This window comes from Pituophis catenifer, unplaced genomic scaffold, assembly GCF_029215685.1.
Source record: "Pituophis catenifer annectens isolate HBS135680 unplaced genomic scaffold, rPitCat1.0.hap2 SCAF_3, whole genome shotgun sequence".
NCBI classification, from domain to species: Eukaryota; Metazoa; Chordata; class Lepidosauria; order Squamata; family Colubridae; genus Pituophis; species Pituophis catenifer.
The window spans coordinates 10,732,344-10,747,862 of NW_027256883.1; the positions used below are offsets into that span (position 1 = coordinate 10,732,344).

The following is a 15,519-nucleotide window of genomic DNA, read 5'->3' on the forward strand; positions in this document are numbered from 1 at the left end:
CCCCCGTGGGCCAGATCCGGCCCCCAGGCCTTGAGTTTGACACCCCTGGTCTAGACTCTTCTTAAAAATATCCAATGATGGAGCACCCACGATTTCTGGAGGCAAACTATTCTGCTGGTTTAATTGTCCTCACCCGAAACCTCCACTTTTTGCCTACATATAAGTGGCAAAGTCAAGGCCTAACCAAGGCATCCGGATGGGATGCAAAGGTGAAGGGGGGGGGGGCGTGCAGGCCAAGCAAGCAAGCAAGCTGAACAGGTTGTCCTGCTGTGATTTACGACTGCACCACCTTCCAGCTTTTGCTGGTGATTTGCGATGTAAGGCCAGGCCATCTCACAAGAGTGACATTTTTCACCTCTTTTCAGAAATCGTTTTACACTCTGTGATGAAATTTCTTGGAGCCTTCCATTTGTCATGCTAAGGCTCAAGACTCTCTTCTATTTCTTTCTTCTTCTTCTTTTTTTTTTTTTTTTAATGTCCTGGATTAATCAAACAAACTTTGTGCGAAATGCAGGCAAACACTCAGAGAACAGAACAAGTAGAGCCTTGGTGGCGCAGCAGACTAAAGCACTGTTAAGTAACACCAGCTGTCTGCAATTACTGCAAGTTCAATTCTCACCAGGCTCAAGGTTGACTCAGCCTTCCATCCTTCTGAGGTAGGTAAAATGAGGACCCGGTTTGTGGGGGCAGTAAGCTGACTTTGTATATAAAAGAACACCGCTTAGGGGGCCCCGAAAGGCCTGCTAAGCAGGTATATACAAAAAGTATGAAGGCTATTGCTTAACGCATTGTAAGCCGCCCTGAGTCTCCGGAAAAGGGCGGCATATAAATCGAACCAATAAATAAAGTACAAGACGATACGTTCCTGAATTTCACTTTTAAGTACAGTACCGGGCCACTTTTAAACAGTTCATTTCAGATTTTCCTTTTTTTTTTTTTTTTGGTTATAATAATATAACAAAAATATTAATTAATAAAATTAATTAATAATAATTAAGAATGGTGAGCAAAATGCACTTTAAAATGAAAAGTTCAATTTAAAAAAAAAATACTGACACGCTTCCCCCCCCCCCTCTCTCTTTTTGAAACAGAATAACAGAGTTGGGAGGGACCTTGGAGGTCTTCTAACCTAAATACCTGCTCTGGCAGGAAACCCTATACCACTTCAGACAATAAATTGTCCAATCATTTCTTCAAAATCTCCAGTGCTGAAGAATTGACAACTTCTGGAGGCAATTTGTTCCAAACAAAGCTAAGATCAGAGCAATTAGCTTAATAGAGGTTGAACATAACCGTCTTATGTTCTGCTAAAAAATGCAGGATGTAGATGGGAAATTGGTCTATTGTTATTCCCAGCATCTCAGAGAAGCTTCAAAATTTCAAAAAGCTTCAAAAAGATATCCATAGAACCGCCTTTCTCTGGCTCTATCAACTCAACCTAAGTATAGATGTGAAGCTTGAGGATGGAGAAGAACAAAGAATGTCTACTCTATGTCTTCCTTCGTAGACATTTCCGTCTGAAATTACAAAATAACAGAGTTGGAAGGGACCTTCTAGGTCATCTAGTCCAACCCCCAAACCAAGCAGAGACCCTATACCATTTCTGACAAATGGTAGTCCAGTCTCTTTCTTGAAAGCTCCAGTGATGAAGCTCCCACAATGTCTGAAGGCAAGCTGGTTCATTGGTTGATTGCTCTCACTGTCAGAAAATGTCTCCTTATTTCCAGGTTGAATCTCTCCTTGTTCAGTTTCCATCCATTGTTCCTTGTCTGGCCTTCAGGTGCTTTGGAAAACAGCTTGACCCCCTCCTTTCTGTGGCCGCCCCTCAAATATTGGAACCCTGCTATCATGTCTCCCCTGGTCCTTCTCTTCTTAGATCCATAGACCTCCATAAATATTTCTATTTTCTATACTTCCATAGATCTCTGTTCCACTGTTTATGCAGTTTTGACGAAGAAATACATTTTTGTTTATTTTTGCATGTCAGAGGCACCTGTGATTTTCAAAATACATTTTGGGCTGCCCCAAACTCATTTTCTAGAAACTGGTACCATTTCATCTCTTGTGGTCTTTTTTTTTTTTCTTCAGAACTAATGGATCTGAGTTGCAAAAACCGGGGTGACCACTAAATAGCTGACAGAATTAGGAATTTTTAGGAATTTTCCATACCAGTTTGTGGCCATCCAACATCTAGATTTTGGCACCTGGATCTGGTAACTGTAATTGGCGAAATTTGGCTGAATTTTAAACAAAGCAGGATGAGATCACGGATGGGAGGGAGAACCAGGAAATCCTGTTACAAAGGAGTTTAAGGATTTTAATTATATATAAAGGGCATGTCCTGTTACATAAGGAAGTTACAACCTAGATAGAGTATTAAAGTGCCATCTTTTAAAAAATGTCCTGAGTTAATCAAACAAACCTTGGCAAAGATGCAGGCAATGAGAAGTTTTGAGTACAATACTTTGAATGAAGAATGGGCCACTTTTAAAACTTTTTTTAAAAAGATTTTTCTTTGGGTTTTTTGTGGTTGTTCTAAAGAATAGAATAGAATAGAATAGAATAGAATAGAATAGAATAGAATAGAATAGAATAGAATAGAATAGAATAGAATAGAATAGAATAGAATTCTCTATTGGCCAAGTGTGATTGGACACACAAGGAATTTGTCTTTGGTGCATATGCTCTCAGTGTACATAAAAAGACAAGATACATTCGTCAAGAATCATAAGGTACAACATTTAATGATAGTCATAGGGTACAATAAGCAATCAAATCATATTAGGAAACAATCAATATCAATATAAATCGTAGGGATACAAGCAACATTTACAGTCATGCAGTCACAAGTGGGAGGAGATGGGTGATCGGAACGAGAAGACTAATAGTATTAATAACACAGCCTTAGTGAATAGTTTGACAGTGTTGAGGGAATTATTTGTTCAGCAGAGTGATGGCATTAGGGAAAAAACTGTTCTTGTGTCTAGTTGTTCTGGTGTCGTTTTGAGGGTAGGAGTTGAAACAATTTAGGTCCAGGTTGCAAGGAAGGCTGAGTCAACCTTGAGCTGGTGAGCATCGAACTGCTGGCAGTCAGCAGAATTAGCCTGCAATACTGCATTCTAACCACTGAGTCACCACGGTTGCACTAGAAAAGACAAATTCTTTTTTTTATTATTTCTTATATCAGGAAGTTATAACCTGGAGGGAGAAGTGATAACCTGGAGGGAAATAGATATCTTTGATAAGATAATATCAAATCAATAACAGCAACAACAGCAAAAAGTAGGAAAACATTTCCACATCTGTTGATCAGAAAATTACCTGGAGATATCTATAAAGCCAATAAAGATTCATCAGAGGAACATCACCTATATTACAAAAATATTTATTTTCATTTTGTAATTGTCATAGTGGGCTGTATTATTGTTACTGTTTTATTGTAAAATATTGTTTTATAATGTTCTGAGCAATTGAAATCATTCTCTGTTATAAACCAACTCAATTGTTCCAGTCTGCCGAGATGCCTTTATTATTACATCAGAAGATATTCTCGACCTCTTGATTTTCATTTAGTAGCAGTGAAGATACCGTATGTGAATTGATTTCCTTATGGAGTTTGGACACACAGTTCTACAAAGGATTAAAAATATATCTCCATAATTTTCTAATTTCCACATTAAAGACGAGAAGCATAAATCACTGCCCCATAAGCTTTACTCACAAGACTCTTTTTTTCCCCTATGTATTCAAAATGGACTGTGATTAATATATATCGTACATATATGTATAAATGTGTGTGTCAAGCGCCAGGGAAATTAAGAAATTCAGGCAGTTCAAATGAGTATAAAGTTTTATTGCGAGTTTAAGCTCTCTACAAAAATCTGAGCTACTAACGGTCAAGGGAAATGAGCAGGAATTAAGAAGGCATTTAAGTGGGCTGAACATCGATCCCTTGCGTTCACGCAGGGGCTCATGACTTATGACATGTTTAATCTCTCCCTCGGGCTCAGTCTGGTGTTCTCCTACAATGAGTGTGTGTGTGTGTGTGTGTATATACTCTGTGTGTGTGTGTGTGTGTGTGTGTGTGTGTGTGTGTGTGTGTGTGTTGTGTATACAGCTAGTCCTCGACTTATGACCACAATTGAGCCCAAATTTTTCACTGCTAAGCGAAACATTTGCTAAGTGAATGTTCCCCATTTTACGACATTTCATGCCACTTAACCTTTCTTGTTAAGTGAATCTCAGCGGTTGTTAAGTTTGTTAAGTGAATTGGGCTTTCCTGTTGACTTTGCTTGTCGGAAGGTCATAAAATGGGATCACTTGATCCTGGGACACTGCAACCGTCATAAATATGAGTCAGTTTCTAAGCATCCAAATCAGGGGTGGGTTCTACTTAACCTTTACTACCGGTTGGCAACGGAGTTGCGCGCGCATGCGCAGAAGCATTTTGATGACGTCGGGGTCGGTGGGCGGAGCCTCCCGCCGGTTTTACTACCGGTTCTATAGAACCGGTCCGAACCGGGGGCAACCCACCACTGATCCAAATTTTGATCACCTGATCTTGAGGATGCTGTAATGGTCATAAATGTGAAAAATGGTCATAAGTCACTTTTTCAGTGCTGTTATAACTTATATGACTCTGTGTGTGTGCATGTGTATACTCTTTTGAGAGCAGGCATCAGAATTTCATTTTATTGGGTGCTACTGTGTGCACAGAAAAGTGACAATAAAGGTTATCTTATCTATCACAAACTTGGCAGTAACGAAAAGTATCTTTGACCCCATGCTGGGGGAAAAGGGAATGAAAAGGAATTTTTTGTATCAGAGGTGGGTTTCAGCAGGTTCTGACCAGTTCTGGAGAACCGGTAGCGGAAATTTTGAGTAGTTCGGAGAACCGGTAGTAAAAATTCTGACTGTCCCCATCTCCATCGATTCTATGCCTCCTGAGTCCCAGCTGATCGGGAGGAAATGGGGATTTTGCAGTAACCTACCCCTGCCACGCCAACTAAGCCACATCCACCAAGCAATGCCACTCTCACCAAGACACACCCACATAACCGGTAGTAAAAAAATTTGAAACCCACCACTCGTTTGTATGTGTGCGTTAAATTCAATACAGCTAATCCCCTGATATTTAATACTTTCCTCCTTCTCCCATATTAAAAATGCAAAAATTGACAGCAAATTTTGGAGAACCCCTCAAGATAGGGAAGCAGGGCCCACCCAGAGGCTTAACTGAACCAACCTTAAAGGGGGGAGGAGAGTGTTAAACTAAGCAAATTAAAAACAGTTTGTGCGAGGGACAAGTTAAGGTTTGTCTATTGCACACAGCCAATGAAGATATGCTGTGCTTTTTTGCCTACTTTTAATTCTGTTACATGCGCTTTTGTTAGGAACAGCCAACAAAAATAGAACAGATCCCAACTGAGGCTTAATGAAAGAGTCCATGAAATGCTTGGAAAGCTAGACTTCAGATTGCACAACTGGACTTTGGTTAGCCAACAATCACAATAAACATTCAGTCAGTCAGTCATAACAGCTGTCTGCCATTCAGCTAGCCAGAGATGCGGATGTCATTGTGTGACACTGCAAGTGTTTATATAAAATTCTTGCAATTCAGGAAGGACCTGTTGGGACAAAGAGAAGAATAACAGGGTTGGAAAGGATCTTGGAGGTCTCTGCTCAAGGAGAAGACCCTCTACCATTTCAGACAAATAGTTGTCCAATCTCTTCCTAGAGTTTGATTTTCATTCATTTAAAACAAGAATTAGAACATAAATATCACAGCTATATATTTTTTTTTATTGAAAAGTTTTATGAAAAATACAAACATTTTCACCCCCCCCACCCTTCCCCCCTCAACCCCCCCTCCCCTTCCCACCCTCCCTTCCCCTCCCTCCCCCCACCCCCCTCCCTAGACTTCCCAGAACGAGCACAGGGTATAGCATTCACAAACCAAGAACTAAAATGTGCTAACAAATTATTACATTTCATATTCTCCCTAGGTCCTTAACTCCTTATAACTCAAAAAAAACAAACATAAACTACTTAATATTATTTCATTCATAAGCTATATGAATCTTCTTATTCGGATACTTCTTCTGTATGTAATCAATCCATTGCAGCTATATATTAAAAGGCACAGCAAAGGTTTTGTGTTTCCAGGTGGAAAAGGAAATCCTATCAGTTTATAACATCAAAATTGCAACTACCTATTCCTGATGACCTGTATGAGTTCTAATCAATGATTTTACAGATGGACGGGATGGATGGATGGATGGATGGATGGATGGATGGATGGATGGATGGATGGATAGATAGATAGATAGATAGATAGATAGATAGATAGATAGATAGATAGATAGATAGATAGATACATGGATGGATGGATGGATGGATGGATAGATAGATAGATAGATAGATAGATAGATAGATAGATAGATAGATAGATAGATAGATAGATAGATAGATGAGAGAGTGGGGGGGAGAGATACAATGGATGGATGGGTGGGTAGGTAGGTACGTAGGCAGGCAGACAGACAGACAGACATGGATGATAGAGAGATAGATGATGGATGGGAGGGAGGGAGGGAGGGAGGGGGAGAAGGGGAGAGAGATTTTATGTAAAAGTGTCTTTTTCTCACCTAAGCCTGAGTTTGCTAGTAATATCTTCTCAAAATGAAAATTACAATACTTTCGTTTTGATTCAATTTACAGAAGAAGAAGTCAGCTGCCGTTCAAGGAGAAGGGAAGAAAGAAAAAAAATATGAAAAGACGTGTTTTCGCCCTAGCTGCTTGCAGACCAAGAGGAGAGAACATCAGCTTTCTTTTCATCACTCCAGAAGACCCCCTCAAGGGCCTTTCCTTGGAGTAAACGGCTTGTTCGTGGCTAAACAAAAGATTTTAGGATTCCTTTTTTTTTTTTTTAATTCCCACCTCTACTCCTGTTTGGACCCCTTGAGTAAAAGGAGTCAACCAGTCTGCCAAAATGATGGCCTCTCGGAACAAGGGCCTGAAAATGTTCACCCTTGCCTTACTCTTCATCATCACCATCACGTCCTTCCTGCTCAACTACACCAACAACGTGGTGTCTACCTCTTGGGATCCCAAGCAAATTGCTTACCAGTTTTCGGAGCAGGTTAGAAAACTGCTGAACTATCCCAGGCGGCCCTGCAGTTGTGACACCTGCATTTTGGAAGAGGGCTCAGCCTGGTTCGAAGAAAGGTTCAACATAACTATGCAACCCTTCTTAACCAACCAAAATGCCTTCCTGCCCCAGGAGAACTACAGGTGGTGGCTGGTGAGTAGGAAGGAGAGTGTTCTGACTTGGGCTCCCTTAAAAAGCATGAAGCAGAGTCTTGGTCCCGGCAAAATCTCTTTTATTTGCACGACTGTGAATTCCGTTTGTTCACAGTCAGCCTGTCCAAACAGTTTTTCAAAGGAATATTTATCGACACAGACCTTATCTCACTTGGCAAGCTGCCACGTAACTAGTTTCCAAATGCAGTACAAGGCAGGGGTGAAATGCTCCCGGTTCAGACTGGATCGCCCGATCCGGTAGCGATGGTGGCAGGTGGTTCGGAGAACCGGTAGCAAAAATCCCTGCACGCCCGCCCCCCCATTCTCAGCTGAGCCGCACGATCATAAGCCTCTGATGATCGTGCGGCTCAGCTGGATCGTCAGAGGCTTTTCAAAGCATTTTTTTCTGCAACCTCTTGGCCAAAGAGGTAGTAAAAAAAATGCTTTGAAAGGTCTCTGACGATCCTAGCTGAGTTGCCTGATCGGCAGAGAGGCATTTTTTAAAAAGCCTCTCTGACGATCCCAGCTGAGTTGCCTGATCGGCAGAGGCTTTTCAAAGCTTTGAAAAGTTAAAAAAAAAAAAGTTGGCCACGCCCACCCAGTCACATTACCCCCCCCCCCCCACTAAGCCATGCCCACAGAACTGGTAGTAACAAATTTTACATTTCACCCCTGATACAAGGTAAAACTTGGCACAGAGTCTCTCAGAGTCACAGAACAAACGAAATGTTTCCTGCAAAAGCCCCCTCCCCGTTTCCTCTTTTGTTTCCTATGGGAGAGGCCAATCATCTCTAAGGTGTGGCTTTACTCCCAAATCGATCCTGCTTTCTTAGTTATTCCTGTCTTCTGGCAGCTTTGCACATAACCACACTGGGAACAGGCTCCAGCTGTTCCTCTGCCTCACTGCTGTCTAGCTCCCTCTCTGCCTCCGATGCAGAGCCCTCGTCTGAGCTTTCCCCAGCCCCCAGGACTGGTCCATGTTCTTCCCCAACCTCCTCACTGTCCAACTCTACTGCCAGCTCTGCTGGCCGCCAGGGGGGGCCACAACAGAGAGGAAGGAGAAGGGGCAATTGAAAGGCAGCTCTTTGGGCCCTAGGATAGACTACAGGCTGTCCTCGACTTAACCACAGTTTGTTTAGTGACCGCTAGAAGTTACAATGGCCCTGGGAAAAAAAAGAAGGGACTTATGTCCAGTTTTCACATTTGGGCACGGTTGCAGCACTCCGTGGTCACGTGATTGAAATTTGGGCTACCGGTATATATATTTAGGGCAAGTTGCAGGTCATGTGATCACTGTTTATGATCTTCCCAGTTGGCTTCCGACAAAGTCAGTTGGGGGGGGGAACAAGATTCACTTAACAACCACATAATTCATTTAACAACCGTGTTGGTTTACTAAACAACTGTGTAGCATAAAAAAGGTTGTAAAAGGAGGTAGGACTCACTTAACAAGTGTCTTGCTTAGCATTGGAAATTTGGGGCTCAATTGGGGTCGTAAATCGAGGACTGTCCTGTAAACAATCCCACTGCATCAGGATGGAAAAACTCTCCCATCCTTGTCCAACACTTTAATCACAAGCACATCAGTTCTAGAAAAGACTGGGGTTGGCTTTCTGTTCATATACAAGTGTCAATTGCTGGCAAGGAGGCATTATGGCCTTTTAGCTTTTTGATTGTCTCTTTTGAATGATAATGCAGGGGTTTTTTTTATATCTATGTGCCTGTTAATCACATAGAGATAAATGTGATTAACAGAAAATGCTACCGGTTTACACCGGTTTGGTTGAACCGGTAGTGATAGGCAAATCGCTAGTTTAAAAAAAGCTACCGGTTCATCCAAATTGGTATTTCTGATGATCAGCTGTGCCGCACGATTTAAATTTGCTAAATAGCAGGAAATCCTGCTTTTTGTGAATCTAAATTGCGCGGCATAGCTGTTCCCGCCCTTTGCTTTTCTACTTACCTTGTTAAGCCTCCTTTTTCCACGCAAAACACGCATTTGGCATGCACTGCGTGTGTGCACTCTGCGTGCTTTTGGTGCACACTGCACATGCACACAGCACGCACCACGCATGTGGGGGCAGCGAAGCGGTGGCAATCCGCGGAGGATTTCACCACTGCTGTTAATGGCGGATTTGTCTACATTAACACCAAGATTAATCAAGTAAAGAATTGTAAGCCGTCTTTAGTCATTTGATTGAGCTGGGCAACCATACAAAAATGAATGAATGAATGAATGAACGAATGAATAAGCAAACAGTACCCCAACCAATCAAGGAACTACCAGCTCAGATAAACAATCAAGCAGTCATGAAGGAACCATCAAGGACACTCCCGCTAACAATGAGAGGGCAAGCCATTTGTGCATAAACAGAGAGCAAACCACACTCCCTTCTAGCATTGATACGGTTATCTGGTTGGGTCATGAAATGTCTGCAAGGAAGCACCCAAGCTCAGAGAGCAAATCCTGAGGTATAAATATTATTTTCTATTGGCACTCTATTCACTAGTTCCGTGATGGCGAACCTATGGCACGGGTGCCACAGGTGGCACGCGGAGCCATATCTGTGGGCACGCGAGTGTTGCCCTACTCAGTTCCAGCGCGCATATGCGCACTGGTCAGCTAATTTTCGGTCCTTCCAGGCCCACCTGAAGTCAGGAAATGGGCTGTTTCCAGCCTCCGGAGGGCCTCCCGGGTGGGGGATGGAAGGCCGTTTTTGTCCTCCCCAGGCTCCAAGAAAGCCTCTGGAGCCTGGGGAGGGCGAAAAATGGGCCTACTGGGCCCACCATGCCATCACGTTCCAAAACTGGGGATAGCGCAGGGGGGGGTCATGCGCACATGTGCGGGGGTGGGGCGCATTGAGTTATGGGTATGGGCACACACATGCGCGACCTCCCCCCCCCGCATGATCCCCACTTTTGGCACGCGACAGCAAAAAGGTTAGCCATCACTGCACTAGTTTCATGACATTTTGCCCAAGAAGCTTTGTCTTGTTCCTTATTTACTTGCTCTTATTGGAAAGAAAGTAGATGGATGCCTTTGTATTGTCCAAAAAGAGATGGCTTGTGCGGTGGTACCCGGGGTGGGCTGCTAGGGGTTCTCAGGGGTTCGGGAGAACTTCTAGTTAAGATTCTGTGCAGTTCGGAGAACCCCCAAATCCCACTCCTGGTTGGTCCCTCCCATCCCTCTCCTCCCAGGAGTCCCCACGTGGCCCATTTTGCATGCAGGTAAGTGCAGGGCACACGTGGAGGCTCAGGTAGGGCGAAAAACGGGCCTACTGGAAGTTCAGGAAGGCCAGAAATGGGGAGGCCATTTTCGCCCTCCCAGAGGCTTGAGGAAAGCCTCCGGAGCCTGGGTGTTGTAGGAAAAGACGGGACCAGACCAAGCTCTTCAATGCAGGAAAGGTTTATTATGCATAAAGGTTCACACAGCAAATTGTCTGAACCCCGAAGGGTGTACAAAGGTGTTGTTTTTATACTCTAAATTACGTATACATTGTCTGGGTGTTACATTTAGACATATTTGGTCTTAGGAGGAACCGAAAGACGCCTCGTCCAGACATTTGGTAATAGATAAAAGCAAAAAGGGAGTCACATGAATATACTGGGAGTTACTTATACTTATCATATGTTATACATGACATTTAGGGTGGAATGCAGAAGTGAACAACAGGATGCATCTGTCTGGGCCAGTCTGCTCTTTTAAGATAAAAATACCTTGTGTCATCTCAGTAACTCCTTACTGGCAGAGAAAGAAATATTTAGTCTTGACCAAAGTTTTAGGCCTTACTATTGAGGCTCCAAGTTGGAACCAAGGAATATGTGTGTACCCCAAATCTAGTCCTCTTCATGGGGAGGGCAAAAACGCCCCCCTGCCGTGGTGCAGGAAGCCAACTAGGCCACACCCACCATGGCCACGCCCACCCAGCAACCGGGAAGAGAACCTCTTGCTAAATTTTTTCTTTTATTCAAAAAGTTTTACAATTACATTTTCTCCCCAATTTCCCCCCCAGCCCTCCCTTTTTTAAAAACTTGAACCCCTCCACCCCCTGTATATTTTTCACATCTTCACAAAATTCAAATATTCTATCTCTATATAATACTTTCAGTTAAAAGCTATCTGATATTTTCTAGTTTGATATTTATTCTGCACATAATCTATCCACTTTTTCCACTCCGAATCATAAGTCTCTTGTGAGCGATCTTTTAAGTATGCTGAAATTTTCGCCATCTCTGCAAGGCTGGCCATCTTCAAAGTCCATTCCTCAATAGTAGGCATAGCTTCATTTTTCCAATATTGACCTATCAGTAATCTCGCTGCTGTCACCATATACAATATCAACTTTGTTTCACCCGATGTAAAACCCTTAACTATACCCAATAAAAACAATTGTGGAGAAAACTGAATTTTTTTCTTTAAAACATTCTGCATAGCCCACCAAATTTTTATCCAAAAAGCCTTCACTTTTTCACTTCACTAAAATTTTTGAAGCCCATCCCTGCTTGTAATGTGGTACCCCACGTCTGAACTAAACTGTCCTTGAAAAGTTTCTGGCAGACAAATGTTCAGGGAAGCTTATTAAATTGATCCAGATAGCAAAAATCTTCCCAACCACCTCAAAGGATCGATAACATCGAAGGCAGCAACTGAGACTTTATGGTCTTTAGTTTGGCCGGCTGATTCAGTTCTGATTTTCAATTATAATTGGGTTTGGGGAGGGGGGAAACACCCAATAACTTCCGAAAACATGTTTGCTTGTAATAAATCATTGCAAGAAACTGAGAAAGCAAAGAAGGAATTAGCCAGAACATAGACACTGTATATTCAAGAAAAATGGCTGTTTTTATCCTGACCTGTTTTGAACATATGAAGTTAAAGTATACTCAATAATCTCTGGTTTCCTGTATATACCATTGTGGCTAGGTTTATAAATGACCTAAGCCAAACAAACCATAGCTTAAGACAGGTTTATAGCGGAAAGTTTTGCAAGTTTCACTGAAACTATTAACATGGTTTCATTAGCTGAAAGTTTGGACTGTAATTATGATGGGTTCCATGAATGGGATAGAGAGGAGTTTGTGACAAAGGATGGGTCATGTTGAGGTAGGGAAAGAGAGCACAGCTTTTGGATTCACTCCAGTGATAACCCCAGATGTAGCACCATAAGTGGAGTACTACTCTAAGTGGAGTACTACTCTACCTATAAAAGAGGGCAAAAGACATTAAAGACATGACTATGGAAGGCTGAGTTTCCAGTGATGCAGAGAGGTAGAGGACCATCAAATTGCATGCTTTTATGCAGGGGACTCCAAACTTGGCAACTTTAAGACATGTGGACTTCAAGTCCCAGAATTCCTCAGCCAACCATATTCTTGAAGTTCACAAGTCTTAAAATTGCCAAGTTTGGAGACCCCCCCCTGGTTTTACAGATTATATGAGCATGGCTCATCTAAGTCAGAAGCCTTTAGAGTAGAGTAGAGTAGAGTAGAATAGAATAGAATAGAATAGAATAGAATACAATAGAATAGAATAGAATAGAATAGAATACAATAGAATAGAATAGAATAGAATAGAATAGAATAGAATAGAATAGAATAGAATTCTTTATTGGCCAAGTGTGATTGGACACACAAGGAATTTGTCTTTGGTACATATGCTCTCTGTACATAAAAAGAAAAGATACATTCGTCAAGAATCATAAGGTACAACACTTAATGATAGTCATAGGATACAAACAAGTAATCAAATCATACTAGGAAACAGTCAATATAAATTGTAAGGGTACAGCAACAAGTTACAGTCATACAGTCATAAGTGGGAGGAGATGGGTGGTGGGAACGATGAGAAGATTAATAGTAATGCAGCCTTAGTGAATAGTTTGACAGTGTTGAGGGAATTATTTGTTTAGCAGAGTGATGGTGTTCGGAAAAAAACTGTTCTTGTGTCCAGTTGTTCTGATGTGCAGTGCCCTATAGAGTCATTTTGAGGGTAGGAGTTGAAACAGTTTATGTCCAGAATGCGAGGGGTGTGTAAATATTTTCACAGCCCTCTTTTTGACTCGTGCAGTATACAGGTTCTCAATGGAAGGCAGGTTGGTAGTAATTGTTTTTTCTGCAGTTTATGAAGAGTTTAGACTTTGTCACCTGATGCCTTCTGACCTCTGAGTCTTCAAACTATTCAAAATGTCAGAGTGAGTCCCCCAAATCTTCTCCACAGAAACTCCAGGGGGAGAGAAGTCCCAAGACTATGAATGAGACCATCCAGGAACTCTTCAGCTTCATTCCAGGAGACTGGGAGCACTTTTTGGACAGGAGCAGTTCCCGGTGTCGGAGGTGCGCTGTGATAGGAAATTCAGGGAATCTTCGGCAGTCACAGTATGGCCAAGATATTGATGCTCATGACCTTGTGTTTAGGTAAGTAGCTGCAAGACCCTGGGTTCAAGTAATCTCTCCTCGAGAGAGAGAGAGAGAGAGTAACTTTTATTCACAAAAAGCAGCAGTAAGATGAGGGGTTATCTTCTTTGCACATGGCAGCCATCCTTTTCAGGAAGCAAAAGAGGCCTGGTAGAAAGGAATCAGTGGTGGGATGCTGCTGGTTTAACAACCAGTTCGGTGAGCGCACGCTTTGCGTGCACACACATGCTTTGCGCATGCGCGCATGCCTAAGGCATTTGCACGCAGTGCTGAAAATGGAGCATTTAGAAGCTTGGCTGCTTACCTTCCAAGTCAGCAACGGTAAGTAGAACAGCAAGGGAGGGGGAATCAGCTGTGCCGTGCAATTGAGATGAGCTACAAAGCAGGAAATAAAGGACAGGTTAGAGCGGTGCGGGTGGGAGGGGCCAACTGATTGTCGGCGCTATGGGTTTGTCCGAACTGGCTGAATACCACCTTTGAAAGGAATCCAATTTGTACACAATGGGTCTTCATCTCTTTCCTGTTCTTTTCCATAACAATCCTTCTTTTCTGCTCATGCCCTGCCAGGCATGGACAAATGGTGTCCAAGAAACAACTTAATCAAGATCACATGACGTATTAGTACCGCTTTATATAACCCTAGTAAACCACACCTGGAATACTGCAACCAATTTTGGTCACCATAGTACAAAAAAGATGTTGAGACTTTGGGAAAAGTACAGAGAAGAGCAGCTAAGATGATGAAAGGCCTGGAGGCTAAAACATATGAAGAACGGCTGCGGGATTTGGGCTTGGCTAGTCTAGAGAAAAGGAGAATTAGGGGCGAAATGAAAGCACTATTCCAGTATTTGAGGGGCTGCCACAAAGAAGAGGGGGGGGGGGTCAAATTATTCTCCAAAACACCAGAAGGTAAAACAAGAAACAAGGGTTGGAAATTAACCAAAGAGAAGAAGCAACCTAGAATTAAGAAGAAACTTCCTAACAGTGAGGACAATTAACCAGTGGAACAGCTTGCCTCCAGAAATCATGGATGCTCCATCACTGGAGGCTTTTAAGAAGAGACTAGACAGTCACTTATCTGAAATAGTATAGGTTCACGTGCTTGAGAAGGTGGCTGGACTAGAAGACCTCCAAAGTCCCTGCCAGCTCTTTTCTATTCTAACATGATCCATTTCTTTTCAGCCATGGGAGCCTTCCGTCCATGCCAAAATTAAAAAAAAAAAAAAAAATCCCATGGATACCTTTGAACTATTCCATAATTTCAAAAAAATATAATAAAAAAAAATGAGCAAGGATCTCCCAAATCTAGCCTTGCTCAGGTAGATTTGCACAGGGCGATAAATGCGGTATGCAGATAAATCACATTCAAACAGCAAATTGGGATCTTCACATATCACTTGTCTAATCCCCGATGAACAGTGTTTTTCTTGTCATCGAAGGGGCCCAACGTACCTTCGGCACAAGGAACTCCGCTCCGCTACTATTGTTCTCCTTTTGTTTGAACACGGTACAGCTGCTGGTAGAAAATGATGTTTTTCTAACCACAGCTTCAAATAAGAGCCTCATCCTTGACTTTCAGATCAAGAGACGTGCATAGACAGGTTGTCCTTAAGAATTATTTGTCCTTACAAGGGCATTGGGAAAAAAAGTGACTTTTGACTGTTGCCCACATTTATGATCCTGGGACAGCATCAGTGATGGGATTCAAATAATTTAACAACCAGTTCTCTGCCCTAATGACCGGCTGGGTGGTGTGGCCATGGTGGGCGTGGCCAGGAGATGTGACAGGCAGCACTCGGCCTCCTG

General features: G+C 42.5%; 1 protein-coding gene across 5 annotated transcripts in view; it reads left to right on the top strand.

Moving 5' to 3' along the window:
• Window positions 1-15,519, top strand: part of ST3GAL1 (ST3 beta-galactoside alpha-2,3-sialyltransferase 1) — a 122,983-nt gene that overhangs the window by 87,617 nt on the left and 19,847 nt on the right. For all 5 annotated transcript variants that reach the window (XM_070940317.1, XM_070940318.1, XM_070940320.1 and 2 more), the window contains 2 exons: window positions 6,718-7,300; window positions 13,517-13,713. In XM_070940317.1, coding sequence (XP_070796418.1) covers window positions 6,989-7,300; window positions 13,517-13,713 — 509 coding nt within the window. In that variant the 5' untranslated portion in view covers window positions 6,718-6,988. The remainder of the gene's footprint in view (window positions 1-6,717; window positions 7,301-13,516; window positions 13,714-15,519) is intronic.